Source organism: Lutra lutra, chromosome 14, assembly GCF_902655055.1.
Source record: "Lutra lutra chromosome 14, mLutLut1.2, whole genome shotgun sequence".
Lineage (NCBI taxonomy): Eukaryota > Metazoa > Chordata > Mammalia > Carnivora > Mustelidae > Lutra > Lutra lutra.
Window position 1 is genome coordinate 9,657,173 of NC_062291.1, and position 25,090 is coordinate 9,682,262.

The following is a 25,090-nucleotide window of genomic DNA, read 5'->3' on the forward strand; positions in this document are numbered from 1 at the left end:
TTTCTTAGGTTTTAGAAAATGCCTAAAGTATTTCCATTTGGGAATTAAGCAAATGGATGTCCTGATTTGATGACATAAAATATATTTCTTTTCTTAAGGGATTGCAGATGTTCTTGAAACCACCCTCTTAACCATAAACTTGTAAAATTATGTACATACCTCCTATGAAAAGAGGCAGTAAGAAGGTTGAGGTCAAATCTGCTGGTTGTCTACCCAACGTTCATGTTCTTTTTTTTTTTTTTTTTACCAACAGAGCCCTGGTTGTCTTGAGGCTTTAATGTAACCAGCTAAAACCTCTATTTTGTACCATCTCATATAAAGAGATAAGACTAAATTCTGGCCAATGAGATAGAGGTGAACATTATTGGGGAATTCTAGGAAAGCTCCTTACATGGTGGGTTAACTCATATGGCATGTGCCATTTTCTCCCACCATACACACCTTATTCCCATCTGGAACTTGGACCTGACACCTGGAGCTACAGCAGCCATTTGTGACAATGAGGCTTGATTCCATGACCTAAGGATGATGGAGCTGAAAGATATAAGGACAATGGCACATTGAAAACATTGTGGAGACTCTGTGCCAGTTTGGGTTGCCTGGTTTTGGATTTGTCAGTTTCAGCCATGTTAGATGAGAGAAATGATATCTTATGTTGTTTAGGCCCCTGTCTTTGTTGCCTGTAACCAAAAATATTCTAAAAGACGACGGTGTGTTTATGGGAAGGTAAGTTCATGTGTGTCTTGCTTGAGAACTCACCGAAGAAACTCTTTTCATATTAATCATCATGAAAAAATTAGAAACATTTTTCTTTTTGAAGTTGTTGCACTGAACATACCATCTGATTGATTTTATTTCAGAGGAAATATAAATACTTTTGGTTCTAAAGTTAAATTACACACACACAAACACACACACACACACACACACTTAAGTGACTGTGTCCATATTCCAGGCACTATACTCCACAAGTTATGTTCAACTTATCTCATTTAATGTTCACAGCAAGCCTGTGAGGTATTATTCTTATGCTCATCTTGTACATGGGGACACCGAGGTTGAGACAAGTAAGTATCTTCATATTAAGTGGCAAAGAAAGGCCTAGAACTGAGTTTGTTTAGCCTCAAAGCCAACATTGATGATCACTACCTTGTCCTAGTTCCTGGGACATGGACAGATGAGCATGAGCCCCTGTGTTTTCATCATTCATCAAGTCAACAGCAAGGGTGGTGGAATGTAGGGTGATTTGTATAACAATAAGTACATATAATCCATCAAGTTGTACCTGCTAGCAAAATTTAACAGATGAAGAGAGTTTGTATTCAGATGGATGATTCCTAATACCCAGGAATTTGACGTGCATAGAGCATGGAGATTCTGGGTAGATGTTAAAGTATGTAGCCAACTGGGCGTAATTAAAACCAGACTGAGCATACTAGGGCCTTTTCCTGAAAACAAACAAACAAACAAAAACAACAAAAACCAAACAAATAAAAATGGCGGGTGTTCCCACTTGGAATGGGGCAGGATATGGACCGTCTTCACTGCCATCCTGGCCTCATGGCCCACCACCTCCCTCTCCCTTGCTCTGTGCACTGCACTGCCCTCCTTGCCGTCCTACAAACATGCCCGCTCACCTCAAAGCTTTTACACACATCAGTCCCTCTGCCTGGAATGCTCTCCTTCTCGATAGCCTTGCGGCTCATTTCTTTACATAATTCAAGTCACCGCTATGTGACTGCACCAGCCTTCCCTGACCATGTTATCTGCAAAATGGTCCCTTCTGTTGCTGTCTATCTCTTTGTCTTGCTTTATATTTCTTCACAGCATTGAATGCATCTGATATATAAAAACAGCAAAAGAAAAGGGTTGGCTAATGCCCACATTTTATCTGAGGAACAGTAGCTTGGTTTGGAGCCAACACAAGAGAGTACTTGAAGGTAAATATTGAAAGGAATGTGAAAGGCTTTATTATGGAGGGTCTCAAATGCCAGAAGGAGGGGTTTGAATGTAATATGGTAAGTGGGAGTCATTCTTCAATGGCTCCAATTCTTATTGTGCAGGGAAGTAACTCATTGGAAATATTGTTGTAGGAGGTTATTTTGGTGGAGTCTGGAAGATGGCTCACAGTAGAAAAGAGCAAAACCCAGGAAGACTGGTTACAAAGTTAGTGAAATGATTAGGGACGTAAAGACAAGAATCAGGAAGATATCTTTTTACCCATTAAAGGGAAGGTCAGGGATGTCTTAGTCTGCTCCGGCTGCCTTAACAAGATCCCACTAACTGGGCAGGCAGCTTAAGCAAGAGAATTTTATTTCTTGAGGTTCTGGTGATGTTCCCAAGGTAGGTTTTCATTCTGGGGCCTCTTTTGGCTTACAAGCAGCTGCCATCTCACTGTGTGCTCATAGAACCTCTTTTTTGTCTCTTCCTCTTCTTATAAGGACATTAATCCCATCATGGCGGCCCCAGTCTCTCGAGCTGATCCTAATTTAATCACCTCCCAAAGGCCCCACCTTTAATACCATCACATTGGAGGCTAAGCTTTAGTGTATGGATTTTGGGGGTCCACAAACGTTCAGTCTATAATAGGGAAGAATCAAAGAGGGTGATTAGCTTTTGGATCCTAGTTGTGGTATAGTAGGTATGGGCAAAACCAGGAGGAAGAGCTACCTAGCGGAGTATATGGCAGCCATAATGATCAATTATGAAGCAGTTTGGGGTGGCAGTGTCTTTGGGGAGCCCATACCTCCTCAGAAACACCTTTCTCAGTAGAGAAGGTGGTTAATTAGCAAAATTTTAGTTGAGTAGGGTCAATCCTTTTTGTGATGTCAAGGGCTCTGCTCACCCCAAGAGATAGATCATGTTCATTTTTATCATCTATATGCAGTTCTGTCCTGACCTCAGATACCCGAATACTAATTATAGTCTGGGGTTTCACAATTTTTAGCTCAATTTAGGGAACTGATAAGATAGCGATGAAAAACTTTCACGTCCTGAAAAGCTGATTTCCCCTAAGAACCCAAGCTACAGAGGAAGGCACAAGTTAGATTGTATTTCTGATCACATAATAATCCCTGTTTCCTTCTCCAGAACTCACTTGGCATTCCATGAGCTAACAGGACCCCTAGGGTTGGCTTGAAATCAGGAATAAATCTCCTGGGGTTGTCGGAGCCTTTGTTTTAGTTTGTGTTAGTCCAGACTCTTCTTGTGCTTTCATGCTGGAATGGGGGAGGGCCAATCGCAGGAAACAGTGACAGATTGCTCCAGTCTGGAGACCTCTGACCCTGGCCTCACCACTCAGCAGCTGTGTAATCTCAGTCTTCATTTCACTTCTCTAAGCCTTGGTCTCCTTTTCTTTAAAATGGCAGTGCTGTAAAGATGGAAAAAGCGATAAAAATTAAGTGCCTGGAGCACAGTAAATGCTCAGGGAATGAACCTTTATTATCACCATCAAAATCACCATCACCATCAACACCATCATCACCATAACCATTAGCATCACCATTATCACAATCATCATCGCCATCACCATTATCACCACCATCATCACAACCATCACCATTATCACTACCATCATCACAACCATCATCACCATCACCATCACTATGGTAATCACCACCATCATTCCAACATCATTCCTGACCACCTTGCATTAATGCAGACCCAGAGATTCAGGCTCTGCCCTCCAAGGATCTACTGGAGTTTATTTTTAGTTTAGGTCCACTTCAGAACTGTACTATTTTAGGACACATGTGATAAAGATGGAAATACAATGGACATTTCCTAAAATACTGGTTTGTTAACTTCTGAAATACAATTGGAAGAAATGCTGTGAAAAATTCCTTAGGTTTTGGAATTGGAATCCTGAGTTGATAAGCAATGGGCTCAATCTCCAGATATTGGGGCCTTTACAACTGTAATTTTATAATGATCTAATGACCATTCCAGAGGCTTTCACCTCAGCCTGAGGGTGATTAATTAATGTGATCTTAACCAAAAGAAGCTGAATTAAAATGATAACACTGAGTATTTTAACTCATTTTCTGTAGAGATCTTCAGCAAGAAGTTATTTTTTCTAATGCCCATATACATCATTGGTGGGATTAGTAAATTATAATCATAAATGAAAAACCTTATATCTGTCTTAATTTTTTGTTCTTTAAGGATGTCTAGGGCCCTGCCGAGTGAACAGTGGTCCACATTGCCTCACTTTGAATTAAATGACTCTAGAAAAATTCTAATTGAAAACAAAAGAGGAAATATGGTTTTTCCCCATCAGTTGCAGGATATAACATTGGTCATAAAGTAAAACATTTTTCAGGTTCGCACTAAGATGTATGGAAATATCATCTTCTAAATTATTTTATAATTAGTGAAGTCCTCAAAGAGTGTTATAGGAAACACATATATTGCTATAGAGTACAAAGATTCCAATAAAGCAATATTAAGATAACCAATTTCAGCAACAAAAAGCAAAATAAACTATTATATGTAATATGTATATAGAAAAAAAGAAACATTTTTATAAGAACTACAAAAAACAGAGATAATAAGATTGGATGCTTATGAAAATTCTAAATAAAATCTTTTTTCTATTTCATGAACTGTAGTTTTGTACGTGTGAAAATAGGTACTTGCCAACTCCTTATATCTTAAATCTACAATAAGAATTAAAGACACTGAGGGGCACCTGGGTGGCTTAGTCAGTTAAGCATCCGACTCTTGATTTTGACTCAGGTCATGATCTCAGTGTCTCCAGATCAAACCCTGCATCAGACTCTGAGCTGAGCTTGGAGCCTGCTTAAAGACTCTCTCCTTCTTTCTCTCTCCCTCACCATGCACCCCACCCCTCATGTGTGCTCACTCTCTCCAAAAAAACAAACAAAAAACAAAAAACATTGAACATAAACTTTAAGCTGTAACCGGAATTATTTCTTTTTCCTCAATTAAAATTATATTTAAAATGGAGATTAGTTTTCATCCTATCATTCTATGATTTTTCCAGTCAAAACCAATTTTTCTTACCGTGGTATCTCAGCAGAACAAACTAGGAAATCATATGTGAACTTAAGAAAGTGAAACAGATTTTCTGGAAAGTTTTTATTTAAATTCCAGTTAGTTAACATACAGTGTAATATTAGTTTCAGGTGTACAATATAGTGACTCATCACTTCCATACTTTACCCAGTGCTCATCATCACAAGTGAACTCCTTAATCCCCATCACCTATTTCTCCCATCCCCCCACCCACCTCCGCCCTGGTAACCATCAGTGTGTTCTCTGTAGTTAAGAGTCTGTTTCTTGGTTTGCCGCCCTCTTTTTCCCTATGATCATTTTTTTGTTTCTTAAATTCCACATATGCGTGAAATCATGTGGTATTTGTCTTTCTCTGACTGATTTTCCCTAGCATAACACCCTCTAGCTCCATCCACATCATTGCAAAGGCAAGATTCCATTCTTTTTTTATAGCTAATACTCCATCGTGTGTGTGTGTGTGTGTGTGTGTGTGTACATACCACATCTTCTTTGGTCTCTTTCCATAAGGTGGCTATTGTAGATAGTGCTGCTATAAACATTGGGAAGCATGTATTCCTTTGAATTAGTATTTTTGTATTCTTTCAGTAAATACCTAATAGTATTTTATACTATTAGCTAATACCTAATAGCTCTATTTTTCACTTTTTGAGGAGACTCCATACTGTTTTTCAGAGTGGTTGCAGCAGATTACATTCCCACTAAAAGTGCAAGGAGGTTCCCCTTTCTCCACCTGCTCGCCAGCATCTGTCGTTTCCTGACTTGTTAATTTTAGCCATTCTGACAGGTGTGAGGTGGTATCTCATTGTAGTTTTGATTTGTATTTCCCTGATGATGAGTGATGTTGAGCAACTTTTCATGTGTCGAAACAGCCGCTTTTTAAAAATATGGGAAAATATGGGGAAAATTCCCATAGCTTTTAGTAACTTTAGTAGTTTTTTTTTAAATAAAAACTATCTCAATTTTTATAATTATGAAATATAGAAAACATATCAGAGTACCAAAAATAATATTACACCCATATACTCACCACCAATAATAAACCACTTGCTGTATTTCCGTCAATTCTTTTAAAAATAAATATGATGAGTGATTCTTTTTTTTTTTTAAAGATTTTATTTATTTGACAGAGAGAGATCACAAGTAGACAGAGAGGCAGGCAGAGAGAGAGAGAGAGAGAGAGAGAGAGAGAAGCAGGCTCCCTGCTGAGCAGAGAGCCCGATGCGGGACTCGATCCCAGGACCCTGAGATCATGACCTGAGCTGAAGGCAGCAGCTTAACCCACTGAGCCACCCAGGCGCCCCATGATGAGTGATTCTTGAACATGTTTTTATACTTTTAGTACAGATTAGAGATCCATAAACCTCATAGTACTGTATTTTTGTGTTAAAGTGCACATAAGTGGTTTTACAAAAATCCTGTTTGCTGTTGAAAACTTATTATATGGTGAATATTGAGTACTCAGGCCATTGAGCATTGTATCACTTATGTTGAGAGAATTAAAGAAATCATAACTAAAACACTTGTTAGAAAAATGTGTAGCTTAGCTTAATATGCCAAAAGGAAAAGCTAGTGAGTTAGATTTTATATTTTATATACATATATAAAATATTTTATATTTTACCTACTGTATGGGGAGAATGGAGTAATTCCCAAACATACAGTGTGTATGTTTGCTTTAGCAGCAATGTCCACAAAGACAAACTATGGAAAGAGCCCAATGTCCATTGACAGATGAAGAAGATGTGGTATATACATATGTGTATATACACACATATATATGTGTATATATATGTGTGTATACACACACACACACACACACACAGTCGGAATATTATGCAACCGTCAAAAATGAAATTTGCCATTTATAACGATGTGGATGGAACTGGCGGGTATTATGCTAAGTGAAATAAGGCAATGATCATATCAGTGATATGAGGAATTTGAGAAACAAGGCAGAGGATCATAGGGGAAGAGAGGAAAAAAATGAAACAAGATGAAAACGGAGAGGGAGATAAATCATAGGAGACTCTTTTTTTTTTTTTTAAGATTTTATTTATTTATTTGACAGACAGAGATCACAAGTAGGCAGAGAGGCAGGCAGAGAGAGGAAGGGAAGCAGGCTCCCTGCTGAGCAGAGAGCCCGATGCGGAACTCGATCCCAGGACCCTGAGATCATGACCTGAGCCGAAGGCAGCGGCTTAACCCACTGAGCCACTTAGGAAACAAACTGAGGGTTGCTGGAGTGGAGGGGGGTGGAAGGGATGGTGGAATAGACTGATAGACATTGGGGACGATATGTGTTGTAATGAGCACTGGATAAGTATATAACCTGATGAATCATGGACCCATACCCCTGAAAAAAGTAATACATTAAATGTTAATTAAAAAAAAAAAAGAAATGGTCTATGTATGCATCATTCTGCATAAAACATAGAAAAGTTCAATTTGATATGTCATAAATTTGGAGGATCAGATTATTTAACATAAAATTATGAGCCCATTTCAGAATATAGTCATCCCTCCTGGAGGACTTTTATCTTTTGCGAGAACTCTGATTGCTCACTTAGAAGCTCCTAGGAGTAAAAATTCACATAAATTGTAATAATTTAAGAATTAGTTGTCATGGATCACGATCCAAGAATATTTCAAGTACTTAGATAAGATGACTAGTACCATTAAATAGAAGAGAGCATTACTAGCCTTACCAGGGATGGAAGTATTTATAACACATATTCTTACTGGTATTCATTCTACTGGAAATATGCAAAACTATCTCAGCAAGTATAAAGTTGACGAAAGCTGCAAATAAAATGTATGCTGCATAGAATTTACTGGTAGATTTTAGAAACTAATTAGATGCAGAGCAATTTGTGTAAGGTAGGTATGCTGATGCTAGACCTTCACTTTAGAGTTTCTTCAACTTTGTTGGACTGACATGTGGTAACTTTGCTTTGCATATACTCATTGTTGAGTATGTTTTTTGTTTTTTGTTTTTTTTTTATAAAAGATCTTAGAGATCATGGGGGAGAGGAGTTTAGAGGGAGAAGGAGAGACTCCGCATTCAGCAGGGAGCCTGATGCAGGACTCAACCCCAGGGTCCTGGGATCATGACCTGAGCCAAAGGCCGATGCTTAACCGATTGAGCCACCCAGGTGCCCCATTGCTGAGTATCTTAAGTGAAATACCAGGAACAAGACATTAGTGCTTGTCCAAATTGCCCAAATCAGACCCTGCATTTTGTTAGTCACAGCCGTTTGTCAAATGCAACGTGGTGAGCTATTGCATGGATTTGCCCGAGGTAGATATTGTTATTTACGCTCAAAATTTTTTGGAAATAAATGGCTTCCTGGTGATGATAATGGGTTCCAAGTTCTCTTTAGCTCATCAATGATTCAAATTTATTTTCTCCCCTCCTGTATTGCAATTCGTCGTTGATTTAAAGTTTAGTCTTCTAACTCATGTCTGCCTTGTACCACAGGTGTCTGGCGCAAGCACTCACCATATATTTGCTGGAAGAATCTGTTAAAGTTCTGTGCACCGTGCACTTTGTATACATGACCAGTAAAAAGCGCGGTCCACGGAGACTGGATACTGCAGAATTCTCTTGTGGGTTAGGAATAGAGAGATTCGAGTTTTAAAATACCCTGTGTTGGGTAACTTAATACCCACTCCGTGCATCCCAGAGAAAGAGGATTCTTGGCGTGCCGTCCGAAGCACTTAGCGGCACTTAGCGCTGAAGCCCCTCGGGGAGGAAGGACTGCTGAGCCCTGGGTTTCGCCGAAGGTCAGAGGGGCTGGGTGCGAGAGCCCCAGAGGCTCAGGCCCGCGCCGGGTGGAAGGCTGTGCGCTCTTCGGCGCTCTAGAGCCCCGATACCCAGCACAGCCAGTAAGCGGCGCTGGGCCTCGGGTTTGGCGGGCCCGAGCAGCGGGCTGCGGATTACCTGCAGCAGAGGGGAGCCGGCGAGCTCCTCCCCGCCCGCCGCCCCCACTCCCCGCCCCCACCGCGGCACCAGCCCGGGCTCCGCGGGCTCGGCGCACTCGCTCGCCGGAGCCGGGGCCGAGTAGTCTGCGGCGGCAGTCAGGGAGCGCGGGACCGGCGCGGCTGGGCTGCGGGGTCGCCCTCCTCCCGCACAGTGCGGCGCAGGGAGGCTCCCGCCTCGGTCGCCCCCGCCCGCGCCTCCTCCCCCGCTCTGCAGGCGGGGACCGCCCGGCGCTCACACCCGGCCGCCGCGGCCCCCTCCGCCCCCGGCTCCGGACAGCGCCGCGGCAGCAGCGGCAGCACAGCGGCGGCAGCAGCGGCAGGAGGCAGCGCGAGGGGCCGCCGCCAGCGCCGCCGGGCTCCGCGGGGCTCGGGAGGCAGCCCCGGCGAGAAGGCGCGGAGCCATGGCCGATGGGGGCGAGGGCGAGGACGAGATCCAGTTCCTGCGAACTGTAAGCGGCGCGCGTCCCGTGTTTCCCCCGGGGACGGGGGCGCCATGCACCGGCCGGGGCTGGGCAGAGCGACGGCTGCAGCGGGGGCGCGCGGGCGGGGCGGGGTGCCCCGCGGGCTCCGGAGGAGCCGTGTGGGGGCGACGGGAGGGAAGGGTGCGTGTCGGTGCGCGCGTGGGGGAAGCCGGGGCCGGAGAGCGGCTGGAGCGCTGCGAGCGGGCGGGAGGCGCGCAGCCTGGGTCCCGGGGCGCTGAGGAGCGGCGCCTGGGAGCCGCGGGAGTCCGGGAGGAGGGGGCCGTCTGGCCTGACCTGTGGCGGGGCCGGCGCCTTCCCGAGCGCCGCGGGGGAGGGTGCGGACCGGGCGGCCCCCGCGGGGCTCGGGGCCGACGGGGTCGCGCGGGCTGTCGCCAGGAATTCCGCCGCGGCGTGGTTTCTCTGGCTTGCGGGCTGGACCCGCGCGCTGTCGCGCAACCCGGGGACTCGCCTACTTGGCGTAGAGCGCGCCGCGGACGACTGGTCCCGGAGGGGGTGCGGGACGCGGCCCCCAGAGCTCCCCCAAGTCCGGGTGCTGCGGAGGGGAGGGGAGTCTCCCCCGTGGTCACCGCGGTTCCCCGGCGCCGGGGCCGTGGTGATGCGACCGCTTGCAGAACGTGGAAGGGATGGAAGACGAGAGAGTGCGCGCGCGCGCTTGTGTGTATGTGTGTGTGTGTGTGTGTGTGCGTGTCTGTGTGTGTGTGTGTGCGCGCGCGCGCGCGCGCGCGGGGGTGGTGGGGACATTGTGAACGTGTCGTTCTCCAAATGCTGGCTTACTGAATGCCTAGTGCAGCAAAGTGTGTGTGCGTGTATGTGTGCGTGTGTGTAAGGGCAGGGTGGCTGCCCGGAATTTCCACACTGGGTGGCAGCAGGGAAAGGCTGGCTCCACACTAATACAGTTTTTTTCTCCTTAAGTACCTCTTGGCACTGCTCCTTCCTCTCGCTGATTTGTTCTAACGCTGCAGATACTTCCCAGGCCGAGGCATTGCTCACCTCAAAGCTGGGACTGGAGAGCCTCTTGGCGAAAGAAAATGCCGTAACTTCGCGTTAAGAATAACCTCGTTAGCATTTGCAGCACCCCTTCCATGCTTTTCCTGCACTTGTCTCGCTCGGGAAGATCGTCCCTTCCAGGATTCCCCCACCCCCCGCCCGAGGACTGCAGCTTCTGCTGTCACTTCTTTCCTCAACAGAGCAAAAGAGATCACTTCCCAATTACCTCCAGAGTTAGGCAAATCATAGAGACGCTGAAATCTTGAAATATTAACCAGACAGTAACTTTGAGGGGTGAAAATAGTGCAGGTGATGTATTTGGGAACTGAACAAGTGAAAAGGGTGAATTTGTCCGAGAACGTTTTAAGTGACCGGTTTTCTTTTTTTCCTTTTGCTCTTCTAATAGTTTTAAGGCATTCATTTTTGCTTACTATTTGGGGTGGGGGCAGAAAGCCTTTGGAAAGGATAAAATCCAGGTTCTTCATGAGATGGAGAATGATCTGAAGGAATGGCTGTATGTTATGCACCATTACGTATGCTTTAGAAGTGCTACTGGCCCCAAATCCAGCTCTGACGAACCGGAGCCTGTATGCTAAAACCTTGCTCATGGGGAGTGTTTTAAGCCTACTAGTCATACAGGTTATTATTATTTTTTTAAGTGAAAAACTGTCTATAAGGTTTGAAAAAAATAAGAGGCACATGAAAATACATTTCTCCAAACCACGAGATCTTTTGTTCAGGTGGACAAAATATTTAGTTGCTGGGTCATTTTTAAATTCAGTTTTTTTTTTTTCCCCCCCTTCAAACTCTATAGGGTTAAAATCAGCTAGAAAATTTTGGAAGGCTTCTTGCACTCAAGGGCTTCCTGCAGGCTTAAATGTTAAGCCAAGCTGGTTGGAGGTGGTTATCAGAATGCTTAATAGAGACCCGGGTAATGTGCTTGCTGATGGGGTTCTGCGCATATAAAGTAATGTTAACTCTGCACCACTGAAAGGCTGCCTGTCAGCCCCAGCAACACCTCTGATAAGTGGGTCCTGTGTAGAGATCTGGCAGGCCTAAGCTGGGATTTTTCTTTTAATAAAACATCCGTAGGTTGTGCTGATGATAAATGACCTTGAAGGAGGTGGCACAGTGGAGCAGGGGAATTTTTTTTTTTTTTTTTTTTTGGTGTACTTAACATCTAAAAGGAAAACGTGTCTTTTCCTCTAAGTTTTACAATTTCAAGGGAAATATGCAAACCCTTTACCAGCTCCTCTGCCTTCTGCCGTGGCTCCTTTCCATCTTATTCCCTTAACCTGAGTAGGTGAATGGCTCAGAAATGGTAAATGGAGTTACTAATGGAGAGAATGTTGTTCTTACAGTAAATTCTTCTCTTTTTAAATTTTTTTTTCCTGGGTATTTCTTTGTAGTGTGCTGTCTTGCAATAGTGTTATTGTGAGTTCGTTCTTTCTTTCTTAAGCTAATGATCCAGGGAGTACTAACAATTTATATATTGGCTAAAATAGTTAGGAATTAAGGACAAAGCTATTGTGTTTTTTAAAAAAGGAAACAGTCATTAGGAGTCCTTAATGGTGAAGCTGACTGATCATTTCCTATATCTGATTAGAACACCTTAAGCATTATCTTTGGGTTTTTTTTTTTTCCCCAAGCACTGTAGCTCGGTGATGCCCCCTTGGCATCCTTCTGTCTACAGAAAGCTTTTTTTCCTTCTTCTTTTTCTAGAGGAGGTTTGTGATCGCTGTTAAGGGAACCAAAGGTGAAACCTGGAATGAACTGTGTCCATGAGTTATGGCCATGGCTGTGAGTTAATTCTTCATCTGTGAAGGGGAGTTTTGTCACCGGTTAGCCTTGCCAGCCACTCTCCCATCTCCTTTCCATTACGCAATTGTGAGTTTGCTAACATTCCTTTCAAGCGCTTCTGTGGATGAACGATCAGCTTTGATTCAGCGGCTGCCCCACCTGCTGGAAGCATGCCCTCCCTGATGCGTTTATCTTTGAGGGAAATTGAGAATGTGGATGTAGGTCCATTGGGTGTGCTGGAGCAGAATCCCACCCTAAAATGAGCCCTCACCCCATAACAGACCTATCTATCCACTGTCATATCCCAACATGCCCGGGATTTGGAACGTGTGGTTTATTTTGTTGTAAAATTTTCACTAACTTTCTTGTGTGTCCATGAGCTGTAATTTGATATTTAAAACCACGGGTCTCCGAAGTGATGCTCCTCTCTTTTTCAAGCCATCTTACAAAATTTTATACAAGGAATCCTGGACTTGAAGAAAACCCATGATGTGAAATGACCTTGGTCAAGGGTTGATTTTTCCAAGTACTTCACCTTTTATTTGCGTAGACCAGTTGAGTGACCGTTGGTGTACACTGAGGCGTCTACTTTTGTACTTAGGCCTGGACTGAGATTGAAAACAGAATTGGGGCTGCAGAAATTACATTGGCCCTCCGGCCTTCCTTTGCAGAATGAACCGTTTCACTATGAGTTTCTTCACAGCGCTTGTCCATCTTGCTGATAATGATAAGAAGCATTTTAGAAAGTACTCAGCAATTAGTAGTCAGAATCATAAAGTGTAAACGCCAGTGCCCGATGGTGTAACAGAGATTGGGCTGGAATGTTTAGCCCCATTTGTCGAGGTACAGGAAGGTTAATTGTACAAACTCAGGGACTCATCGGTGCGGAACTAAGACTAAAACTCAGATCTTAGGCTCGTGTCCTTTCCAGGAGAGAATGGCTACTTATCAGTGCCCTGTTCAAGTCTGTTTTAGCTTTGCAGCAAACAGGATACCTAATCACTTTTGTCTGCTGTAGGAATGTCATAGAGTACAAAGGAGAAGACTCTGAGTGAGCCGTGAGAATTTGCACCTTTTGCTTCTTTGATAATGAAGGCATGAGGAGCTTTAGATAGATATTGACTTTTTTTTTTTTTTTTTAAGGATCTGCTGGAAAGCACATCCAGGTTTACATAATCAGACTTTTTTTTTTTTTCCCTCAAATATTGGTGTGTACACCTTTGCAGGAAGGACAGACTCAAACAATTAGGCCACTAATTTATTTGGCCTTCAGTCTTATTTGTGCTTGGGCTTCAGATAAGTGTTTTTATCAAGGCTGAATTCACTGAGAAAAGATTGCTACTTCCGGGGACTGTGCTCCTGCAGATAGAGCCCTTGGGGAGAGGGAGAGACACCGAAGCACGCATTTGTCTCGCGAAACTGTGACATTCTGGACATTTTGTTAACTCAGAGAAACATCTGTTGAACACCTTCTGTATGCACGGTGTGATAGTTGGTGTTAAGGAAGCGTCCAAAAGGGGCGCCTGGGTGGCTCAGTGGGTTAAGCCGCTGCCTTCGGCTCAGGTCATGATCTCGGGGTCCTGGGATCGAGTCCCGCATCGGGCTCTCTGCTCAGCAGGGAGCCTGCTTCCCTCTCTCTCTCTCTGCCTGCCTCTCTGTCTACTTGTGATCTCTCTCTGTCAAATAAATAAATAAAATCTTTAAAAAAAAAAAAAAAAGGAAGCGTCCAAAATAAGGAGACATGTTTGCAATGACAGTCACTAAGAAAAGGTTTAGCGGCTGGCATGGAACAATCAGGAAGAAAAAACATATGTAAAAATTCTAGGATATTAGGGTAGGAGGAGACCTTTAGAAAATGTCCCCTGGTCTACCTCTGCACCTCCCCACCCAACATTTTGCAGATAAGGAAGCTATAGCATGGAAAGCTGGAGATGTTCTCTGGCTCAGTGTCAGTCTCCATATTGGGGGCTGCCTTGGTCACGCAGCTGTAACAATATCATAGACTTGGTGGCTTCAGCAGCAAACATTTATTTTTGTCATGGTTCTGAGGTCGGGGAATCAAAGATTAAGGTGCTGGCAGGTGCAGTGTGTGACCTTTTGCTGGTTTGCCAATGGTCATCTTGTCATATCCTCATATGGCTGAGGGAGAAAAATCATCTCTCCTGTGTTTCTTATTCTAAGGGTACAAATTCCATTCATAAGGCTCCCAGCTTCCTGACCTCCTCCAAGCCCCACATCCTACTAGCTCCCTCTGGGACTTGGCATTTCCATGTGTGACTTTTAGGGAGGTGCAGACTTTCAGTCAGTGGCGTGGAGTAACACAGAAGGTGTGAGCATCTCTGCAGAACGGTCGGAAAGGTCATCCCCAGAGCACTGTTCTTCTTTACAGAGTAGATTTAAACCAATGTCCCATTTGATTCTTCTCTTCCCCTTCCCAGGCAGGGTTCACTGTCCACATCTGCTTCCGTCCTTCCGGCCACAGAAGAGGAAGCTCTTTCCTTCTCTCTAAAGTTGTAGTCTTGGGGCGCCTGGGTGGCTCAGTGGTTAAGGCCTCTGCATTCGGCTCGGGTCGTGATCCCAGGGTCCTGGGATCGAGCCTCACATCGGGCTCTCTGCTCAGCAGGGAGCCTGCCTCCTCCTCCTCTCTCTCTCTGCCTGCCTCTGTGCCTACTTGTGATCTGTCAAATAAATAAAAATCTTTAAAAAAAAAAATAAAGTTGTAGTCTTCACGTGTCCGAGAGCCCAGTACTTGCCTCCTGGTCTGGGACGGGACTCAAGCACACAGTTTCCATCCTTTCCTTGCCTCCCTCACCACTGTTCCTTCCAGTGGATGTGGAAGCACAGTCATTTCTCTTTTCTTTCTTTCTTTTTTTTTTTTTCCGGTCATTTCTCCCACCTCACAGTGTCTGGTTTGACCCCCGTGCCTCATTTAGCTGCTCAGCGCGTCCCAGTGTGGTCTCCACCCACCGCCTGTCTCTTCCCCTGCTGGTAATTGCTGTGTAGCTTCTTGTACCCGTTGCAACCACTCTGCTGGATGTTTCCAGTCCCCTCCTCCATGCCAGATACAAATGTTCCCCTCCACCCCTGTGCCTTCTGAACCCCTCACACTCTGCTAACTTCGCCCTCCCTTCGGAAGCTCCTCTGTTTGCCTTGGGACACGTGGCACATTTCGAGTCATTTTTATACATATCAGTTCATGCTTTTGGGGGCTCTTTTAGCCTCTTGAACTCCAAGTCTGTGATTTTCTCCAAAGATTCTTTCCCGTTTCTTGTTCTGTCTCTTCTGCCTTCATGAGCTTATCTGTGCCAGGGAGTCTGGGATCCTAGGAATGAGAGTTTGAAAGGACTTAACAATGACCTCATCCAACTCGGAGAGCCAGAGAACTTCTAGGAACTTTCTCAAGGTCATTCCTCCCTGTAGGAGAAGATGACTACTGATCTGAGAGTTCTCCGCCCCTTATTTCTAGGTCTCTGTTTTTGTTTTTTTTTTTAAGATTTTATTTTTTTATTTGACAGACAGAGATTACCAGTAGGCAGAGAGAGAGAGAGAGAGAGAGAGAGAGTAGGAAGCAGGCTCCCTGCTGAGCAGAGAGGCCAATGCGGGGCTCGATCCCAGGACCCTGAGATCATGACCTGAGCTGAAGGCAGAGGCTTTAACCCACTGAGCCACCCAGGTGTCCCTCTAGCTCTCTGTTTTGACTGTCCTTCGACCTCCGGACACATGGTCCTGAGCCCAGGTGTATTCGGTCCCCTGAGTGGCTCTTCCTCCCGGTGGCCCTGTGTTGGCCAGTGGCACTGCTGTTTTAAGCTCTGGCTCAGAAACAGCAGGTTGATCCTAACTGCAGAAGACCTGGGTCTGAGGCTTTTCTCCACCAACACCTAGCTTACATACCTGAGAAAAATTTAAAATTTTTTCTTACACCATGAAGGTCATATTAGGCACCTCAGAGGGATTTTTGAAGATCACGTGATAGGATTCTTGTGGAAAAACCTATTCCGGTGCCTGGCTCACGGTAGGCACTCCATGCATTGATTGAACTCTTTTTTCCTCCCCTCGTATCTCATCTGGCATCATCTCCTGTGGTGTTTTCCTTGGCACCTCGCTCAGACTTAGATTTCTTTCATACCCCAATACTTGTTCTGACCTTCATGGGCCTCTGTCCCCACCAGCTACTAGTCACCCACCCTGAACTCTCTTTCCAACTGAATCCTCCTAAAACCCCTTGTTCACGCCACCCCTGCCCAATTTCAGATTCCTGTCGCATCCAGTGTAACTACTCTCCTTGGCTCATGACCCTCAATGATCTCATTTTTGACACCTTACTTGGGTTCCCCATCCTGCTGGAGCTTTTGGATTGCTCCAACCAGTTCTGACTGTACCTTTTTTGAACCAACTCTTGAGCGTCTCAGTTCCACACATTTTATCACTTGTGGCCCAAGTTTGGGTCCCCTGATGCTCTGTGGGAGGGTTGCAACTGTGTTGGTGAGGGATTGGCGGGGGGGGGGGGCATTCGTTTCCCATGATGCTTAGCACAGGGTTACCTACAAGGCCAGGTTTGAGAGGAATCGTATGGTGATGGAAGACCAGGACAAGAGAAAAGTTCCTCCCTCTCTTGTCCCCCAATTAAATGTGAAAAACCATGTGAATGTGTTCAAGTGCAGAAAGAAGGGATCTGTGATGAGGGAAGTAGGCAAACAGTGAGGGTGGGAGAGCGTTAGTAAGATCCCTCCTAGAGGCAGAAGTGTAGGAGGGAGGCGGTTAGGTCTTGAGAGGAGGAGAGAGGAGGTGGATGGTGAGACAGGCATGATGGTTGGCTTGGTTGGATGTGGGAGGGCTGCAGAGCCTCCTGGGCCAGCAGGGGAGGGCATGCTGGCACCAGGCGTGTGAGGAGCATTTGAGAAAAGGAAGTTATGGAGACAGGTGACCTAAGGAGAGAAAGAATAAATGAAGACTTAAGTAGGTCTGAGTGATCGGGACTGCCCAAGAGAGACCCTGGGTCCCTGTCAGAATTTGTATAAGTGAGAAGCTTCTAGATGATGAAGTGACTTCCAGGACACCGTGGGGGTGTCCTATGGAATGGCTTCATCCACTTATTTTCATCTCTGTTAATCACGGCAAGAACATCGGAACATGAGGGGTTTTGTGACTTTGGGGTTGGAGTTGTCCTATGAAAATGCTTCTGTAGAAATCAAGTGGGGACTTGGCTCTGAGGGGCCCTCTGAGGTTGTTTCACATTCCCTGTTGAGTTCCTGGGGGTCAGCCAAACTCAAATCGTTTAGAAGGATGACTATAATAATAAAAGAAGAACCTTCCCTTGTGCTGGAAATGCATACTTTCAATGATTTAGGGATCCCTGGAAATTTTCATCCTGGTAGATCACAGGGTTTGTCAGTCACTGAACTTCTCATGAACTTCTTTGCTTGTCTTCTCTACTGTCTCAGCTTCAAAGGGCTTCTCTGGCTTCCTATTACTTGGGTCAGTGAACAAGGGACCCATATTTCTGGGGTTTCCTAAAACATGACAGTTGGCCTCAAAGCCCAGATGGGAGATGTACTTCCTGGTTCCTACGGCCCAGTAAAAGTTCTGTACTGATGTTTTTTTTTTGCCATGAAACAGAAATTGGCAAGTTTTCCCTGCCACTAACTTGGAGGGTCCGGGACACCTGCCTGTCATTGCCACCACGCTCACTAACCAAGCAGGGCTCCCACCAGAGTGAGCGACCAAGAGAGCGGGAGCCACTGGCTGCCCGGGGTGAGACCTTCTCTAGATGGCTGCGCAGTGACCACCTGATGATGAGTATTTGTCAGTTTACCAGAAAAAAACCTTAAATCTAGCTGGGGAGCCACCCAGATGTGGGGCCAAGTGACCAGAACAGGAGAATGTGCTATAGGAGCCCACAGGGCAATGGTGCCTTGCTGGGTCTGAGGAGGGCTGAGGCAGGCGTTTCCTGCAGGCGCTGTGAGCACACTCTCATTTGCACGGACACACACTACTTAGTGCGTGCGTGGGGAATTCGTGTGAGATCAGTGAGTAAGGGACACAGGCTCACACACCCCCATCAGGACGGCCGGAGCGACAACTCACTGTAGTCAGTTTATTTTGTCTGCTACAGTGAGCACTCTGTTTTTTTCCTTACAAAAGTTTACGATTTAAAAATCTTTTTGCATACTTGTTCCACTTCTAACGAAACTTTAAAATATTTTATTTCCCTCTGAGTTTAGAATCTGACTCCTAATGTTTACATGAACCCATGGATTTCATTCATATTTTAATACACAACCAAAGATACAAGGGTGCCTGGGTGGCTCAGAGGGTTAAGCCTCTGCCTTTGGCTCAGGTCATGATCTCAGGGTCCTGGGATGGAGCCCTGCATCGGGCTCTCTGCTCAGCAGGGAGCCTGCTTCCTCCTCTCTCTCTGCCTGCCTCTCTGCCTACTTGTGATCTTTCTCTCTCTGTCAAATAAATGAATAAAATCTTAAAAAAAAAAGATACGCAGTAAAAGGTACGGTTTTAGAGGGCAAAAAAAAAAGATAAGAAAAAAATTATAGGAAAAATTTTGATTTTTCCTATAATTTTTTTTCTTATCCTTGAGAGTTGAGTGCATTGGGACATTGTTAAAGTCAGTACTAACTGTCACACTGACTTCATAACCATTAAAAGTTCTCCTCACTTGTTTTCCACAGCAGGTTTCTGGTTATCGCACTAAATGGAATTATGATTTCACATCTGTGAGATTTCGCTGGAGTTTATATTTCTTTCACATTCAAAGAAATTTTCCTTAAGAAATTTTGGTCTCTCACATACACACACAAAACACATTCACTCTCCTGAGAGAAAGATAGTATTCCATATTTCTTTTTTACTCAATTTTGACCTTAAAATGAAATTCTAGTAGATTAGTTCATGGGTGGCAATGAGATGTCAGTTTCTGGTGCTGCTTCTAGTCCTTTGAAGGTCTTGTTTTTGTTTTTTGAAGGGAGTAAGCAACAGGGCCCGTGGGGGCACGGGCTGTGAGAGATGCCATTCTGATGGTGGCAGGACCAGAGACACACCCGCACCATCCCACGTGTCTTTCGGAGATCGTCTGGGAGACTTCTTAAGGTCATCCAAATAGTTCTAGAGGCTGACAGAAGTCATCTGAAGTATGGCGGCAGTCCCTGGTGGGTTACCTTCTCTCTGGTGTGGTTGGGAGGTCAGAGCTATTTTAGATAGCTACCCACTGTTGGTGACTTTATTTCTGGAAGGTTCTTTTTCTTCTTCTTCTTTTATTATTATTATTACTACTACTACTACTACTACTATTATTATTATTACTATGTTCGGTTAACCAGCAGATAGTACTATGTTACTTTTTGATGTAGTGGCCAGTGATTCATTAGTTCATATAACCCCCAGTGCTCATCACCACTGTGCCCTCCTTAATACCCATCACCCAGTTACCACATTCCCCTATCCCCTTCCCCTCTGTAACCCTCAGTTTGTTTCCTGGAGTCAACAGTCTCTCGTGGTTTGTCTCCCTCTCTGATTTCTTCCCATTCAGTTTTCCCTTCCTGTCCCTAGGATCCTCTGCGCTATTCATTATATTCCACATTTAAGTGAAACCATATGATAATTGTCTTTCTCTGATTAACTTATTTCATTCATCATCATCTCCTCCAGTTCCATTAATGTCGATGCAAATCATAGGTATTCATCCTTTCTGATGGCTGAGTAATATTCCATTGTATCTATGGACCACATCTTCTTTATCCATTCATCTGTTGAAAGGCATCTCGGCTCCTTTCATAGTTTGGCTGTTGTGGCCATTGCTGCTATAAACATTGGGGTACAGATGGCCCTTCTGTTCACTACATCTTTATCTTTGGGGTAAATACCCAATAGTGCAATTGCAGGGTCATAGGGAAGCTCTATATTTAATTTCTTAAGGAATCTCCACACTGTTTTCCAAAGGGACTGCACCAGCCTGCATTCCCACCAACAGTATAAGAAGGTTCCCCTTTCTCCACATCCTCTCCAACACATGTTGTTTACTGTCTTGTTAATTTTCAGCAGCTTCATGTATATGCCATGTCCAGAATGTCTGCTCTTAACTATCTTCCATGTATTTTCTCATGAAATCCTAACAAAAATCCCTCGGAGGCAGGGACGAAGAAGTTCAGTCACCTGCCCCCTGTTGGCAGGTCCAGGCTGAGGCGCTAGGTTTCAGGCCCAGGCAGGTGGCTCTGGAACCCAACAGACATTCTCTGGGGCCCCTTTCTGCTGTAGATGAATATATTTTCACACAGGAGGGAAACTCGATGCCATGCTTTTCTCTGTGGGGATGTACTTTATAATACCGAGTGTGAATTTCTTAAACTACCAGTGCCTCGCAGGATACGTACTACATGACAAGCTCTCATTAAATGTTTGTGGAATTGAACGGAATGGATTCAGTGAGCCAGCATTTTGATAATAAATACAGAATAGAGCAATTGTGTGCCAGGTTGACTAGGTTTTCCTAATTCAAGATGCACACGTCGGGAGCTCAGTTTGTTCACAGCATAATACCAGGTATGTGGGAGATGCTTGGGAGGCAGAAGACGATCGCCGACAGCTGAGGTGTCAGAAGAGCGGGGCGCTGCTCCCATCAGCTCGGGAGCAGTCTGCTCATGGTCCCGGAGGCCTGTGCTCTGTGTAAAGTCAGAGGGGATGACAGGTGAAGAGACAAGAAACATGTCCATTATAGGGGGCTCAAAGACTCCACCTCCATGAGGTGGGCTACGTGGCCGTAAAAACAGATTTAGATTTTACATAAGATGTGAAAACAGCACAAAAGACCGCATCCACAATCCAGAACAACGCTTCAGACGGGAAGTGCGACTTCAATAAAGTGGCACATAGATCTCTGAAAATGCCGCCAAATTCCACTCCTGAGAGTTTCTGAAAAAATTTTGATTCATTTTATTTTTGGAACAGTGGAAATTTGGAGGGGGATAGGTTAAGGGGTGAAAATACACATCCAAGTGCCCTTTGGGGTTATTTATTTATTTTTAAGGATTTCATTTATTTGAGAGAGAGAGAAGGGGAAAAAGTGAGAGGCAGAGGGAGAAGCAGACTCGCTGCTGAGCTGGGAGCCCAGTTTGGGGCTTGATCCCAGGACCCTGGGATCACAACCTGAGCGAAAGGCAGACGCTTCACCCACTGAGCCACCCAGGCGCCCCTCAAAGTGCCTTTTTGAAAGGGAAGACGACAGTGTTTTAAAGAATCGTACTTCAGGGACATGTATAGTTATGAGCCTATAGGGCAGAACATGATTTCTTTCTTTCAGAGAATAGCAGCATACTGAAAGATGATTGACACACGTGAAAAATTTAGCACGCGCACACACACACATACACTCACGCACGCACTCACACACAGACATATGCATGTACACATATGCACACACACACTTACTGGCTTTAATCCCTGATGCCATTTTTCTTTCTTCCTTATCCTCTTATAGAATATCCCTTCCATCCCCTCAGGTCCTGGACACATCTGCCACGATTTGTCTTTGGGGACAGTGCCGGTGGTTGGGCGTTTTGATCATCTTACAAGTTCTGACTTGTAGGTTCAGTAGAAACATCAGGAGAGCATTTTCTCCCGAGTCACAGACAAATGAACAGCTGAGATGAATACTTTCTGATGGGCAGCTGTCAAGGCAGCTGAGAGCATCCCGTTCGACTGCTGTCCTCTTTGTGACAATAAAGGGGGCCATCATCTCCTGGAGAAGAGGTGTCACTGTCGAGTGGAAAGGTCTCACTGCTGCTGATGCGGAGACCAGTGTCCCTCAGGAAAGCCTGCAGAGCTGGCCTGACTTAAGTCCTATTTATGCAAAAGACGATACAGAAATTGGTAAAGGAGAAGAGAGGATTGTGGGTTTTTTTTTTAAATTTATTTATTTGACACAGAGAGAGAGAGAGAGATCACAAGTAGGCAAAGAGGCAGGCAGAGAGAGAGGGGGAAGCAGGCTTCCCGCTGAGCAGAGAGCCTGATGTGGGGCTTGATCCCAGGACCCTGAGATCATGACCTGAGGCGAAGGCAGAGGCTTAACCCACTGAGCCACCCAGATGCCCCGATAGGATTGTGGTTTTATCCCTTCTGTCTCCCGTGCCCTGTCTTGTCTTTTCTTCCTGCACAGGACTGCTTTGTATGTATGTGTGTTTGTGTATTTTATTTATTTGAGATCAAGTTGACGTATATCATTATGTGAATTTTGGGCGTATGACACGATGATTCGGTATTTGTACACGTTGTGAAATGATCACCATAACAGGTAACAGGTCTCGTTAACATCCATCACCATGCAGAGCTACAGAATAGTTTTTTCTCAAGATGAGAAATTTTAAGATCTACTGCCTTAGCAGCTTTCAAATAGACAATACAGTATTCTTATCTATCATTACCGTTCTGCACATTACATTCCCAGGACTGACTCATTTTCTTACTGGAAGTTTGTCCCTTTTTTGATGCCCTTCACCCATTTCAACCACCCTCCCCTCCCCCACTGTTGGTCACCAGCCATCTGTTCCCTGTATCTATCTGTGAGTTTGGTTTTTTGGTTTTGCTTTCATTTTTTGATTCCACATATGAGTGAGATCTTAGAGTATTTGTTTTTGTCTGATTTATTTCCCTTGGTGTAATGCCTTCGAGGTGCACTATATTGTCACAAATGACAAGATTTCATTCTTTTCCTGTGGCTGAATAATATTCGATTTTATACACCACATCATCTTCCTCCATTCATCCATCGATGGACACTTAGGTTACATCCGTATCTTCACTGTTGTAAATAATGCCGAAGTGAGCGTGGGGTGCAGATATCTTCTTCAGTTAGTGTTTTTGTTCCATTCAGTTGAATACCTAGAAGCGATTTTGCTGGATCTCATGGTGGATCTATTTTTAATTTCTTGAGGAACCTCCATACTGTTTTCCAAAGTGGCCGCATTAATTTCCATTCTTATCAACAAGGCCCAAGAGCTCCCTTTTTCCTGGACACCTGCTATTTTTTTGTCTTTTTGATAATAGCCATTCTAACAGGTGTGAGGTGATAGCTCATTGTGGTTTTGATGAGTCTTTTCTTTTAGTTCATTTTGAAATATCCATTGACTACCTACCACGCTGGGTGCTGTGTCCTCCTTGATGGAGTTTATTCTGTCTCTGGTGGGCGGGATGGGGAGTAAGGAAAAAACAAATGTCCTACCACAGATAACTACTATGGGAGAGGATTTTGAGGAGGGAGGGATCCGTGTCTGGTAATTACAGTTGTCCAAGCCTTCCTGGAGGAGGCAACATGTAGAGTCCTAGAATTTTGGGGCTCAAAAGGAACGTCAGGTCTAACTCCAGGATGTTAACAGTGAAGGGAAAAGAATTCGTCCAGTGTTCTGGCGACCATTCATTTAGCTCAGACAGGATGGCCGCCATTCACTTGCTTCCTGCAGCAGTTCATTTAGTCCATAGGGCTGTTGATTGCTTTTGGGCAGATCGGGAAGCCGTTTGGCAGAAACGTGATGTGACTTGCTCAAGGACAGCGAGGGACTATGTGATGTTGATGGTAAACCCGACATCCTTCTGGTGCCAAAACCCTTTTTTTATCCTTCCCTCTTTCCTTCCTTCCATCCTTTCCTTCCTTCCTTCCTTGCAATGGTCAGGAAAGGTTGTGGAAGACGGCGAACGTGGCCAGTAAGAAGACAACTGTGGGTGTCCCGCCCACCTTGCTCATTTGGGTTATTGCTGCCTTTCATTTGTCTTTGAGCTATTTTGCAATTCTGTAGGTTGTGGGAAACAATGTAGCAATGATTCTGTGGTTCTTGTTCACAGAAACACACAGGTGTCTGGTGGGATGCTCTTGCCGATGCTCAGCCGTTTTGCACTCGACAAGCAAATTCGTGTCAGGTTTCCTGATGGACTTTCACATGTGCACATTCTTTGGATTCTCTTTTGAACTTTTGTTTTTCTTTGAGAGCAAATGCCAGAGCACACAAGGTGGAGGGGGAGAGGGAGAGAATCCCAAGCAGGATCCCAGCTCAGCAGGGAGCCTAAAGCAGGTCTCCATCTCCTGACCCTGAGATCATGACCTGAGCCAAAATCAACCGACCGGGCCACCCACGTGCCTCTGGGTGCTCCTTTGCACCTGTTGTAACATTATATCAGTTCTTTTATTTCTTAAAAATTCAGGAAAATCTCAGACCTTCTACATTTTTTTTTATATTTTGTGTTTTATGTTTTATATTTCATTTTCTATTTATTTAAGTTCATTTTATATTTATTTAAGTTGTGTTTTTACCTTTTTAAAAGAAATCTTCAATGTCACCAACCTGCCTTTCAAAAAAGGGCAGGTTTTGATGAATGGGGGAGGGTGGGCAGACAGGATCCCAGGAGAAAGGGAACGTGAGTGGAGGCAGGATGATGTTCGTGTTCTCTGTTTTCCCATCCCTGATGCATTTCCCCGTCATGTGTGCCTTGCTCTGTCCTCCAGGAGGCACCTGTTCTCCCTGAGACCTCAGGAGAGTTTACTCCCCTTGCTGCCCAAGACACAGGGCTGATAAGAGCTCCCCGTTGTTGCTGTTCCCTCTCTGCTGGACCCCGTCACCCTCCTCCTCGCTACCCTCCTACCCACTCCTCGCTCCCTTCATTAAGCACCTTGCAGTGAAGAATTCTCTGTGAGTGTCTCTTTTCTCGGAATGATCCCAGCTGACACCCCAGCCAGGAGACCCCTGGGCCATGGGAAAGACCCCTGGGAAAGGGGCGGTTGAGGGCATGAGCTGCGGTAGTCCTGCGAG

At 45.0% G+C, this 25,090-nt stretch overlaps 1 protein-coding gene across 7 annotated transcripts in view; it reads left to right on the forward strand.

Annotated features, from left to right (window-relative positions):
* Positions 1-9,293: 9,293 nt before the first annotated feature.
* RYR2 (ryanodine receptor 2) overlaps positions 9,294-25,090 on the forward strand; it is a 738,447-nt gene continuing 722,650 nt past the window's right edge. For all 7 annotated transcript variants that reach the window (XM_047702071.1, XM_047702073.1, XM_047702075.1 and 4 more), the window contains exon 1: positions 9,294-9,467. In XM_047702071.1, the coding sequence (XP_047558027.1) occupies positions 9,420-9,467 (48 nt within the window). In that variant the 5' untranslated portion in view covers positions 9,294-9,419. The remainder of the gene's footprint in view (positions 9,468-25,090) is intronic.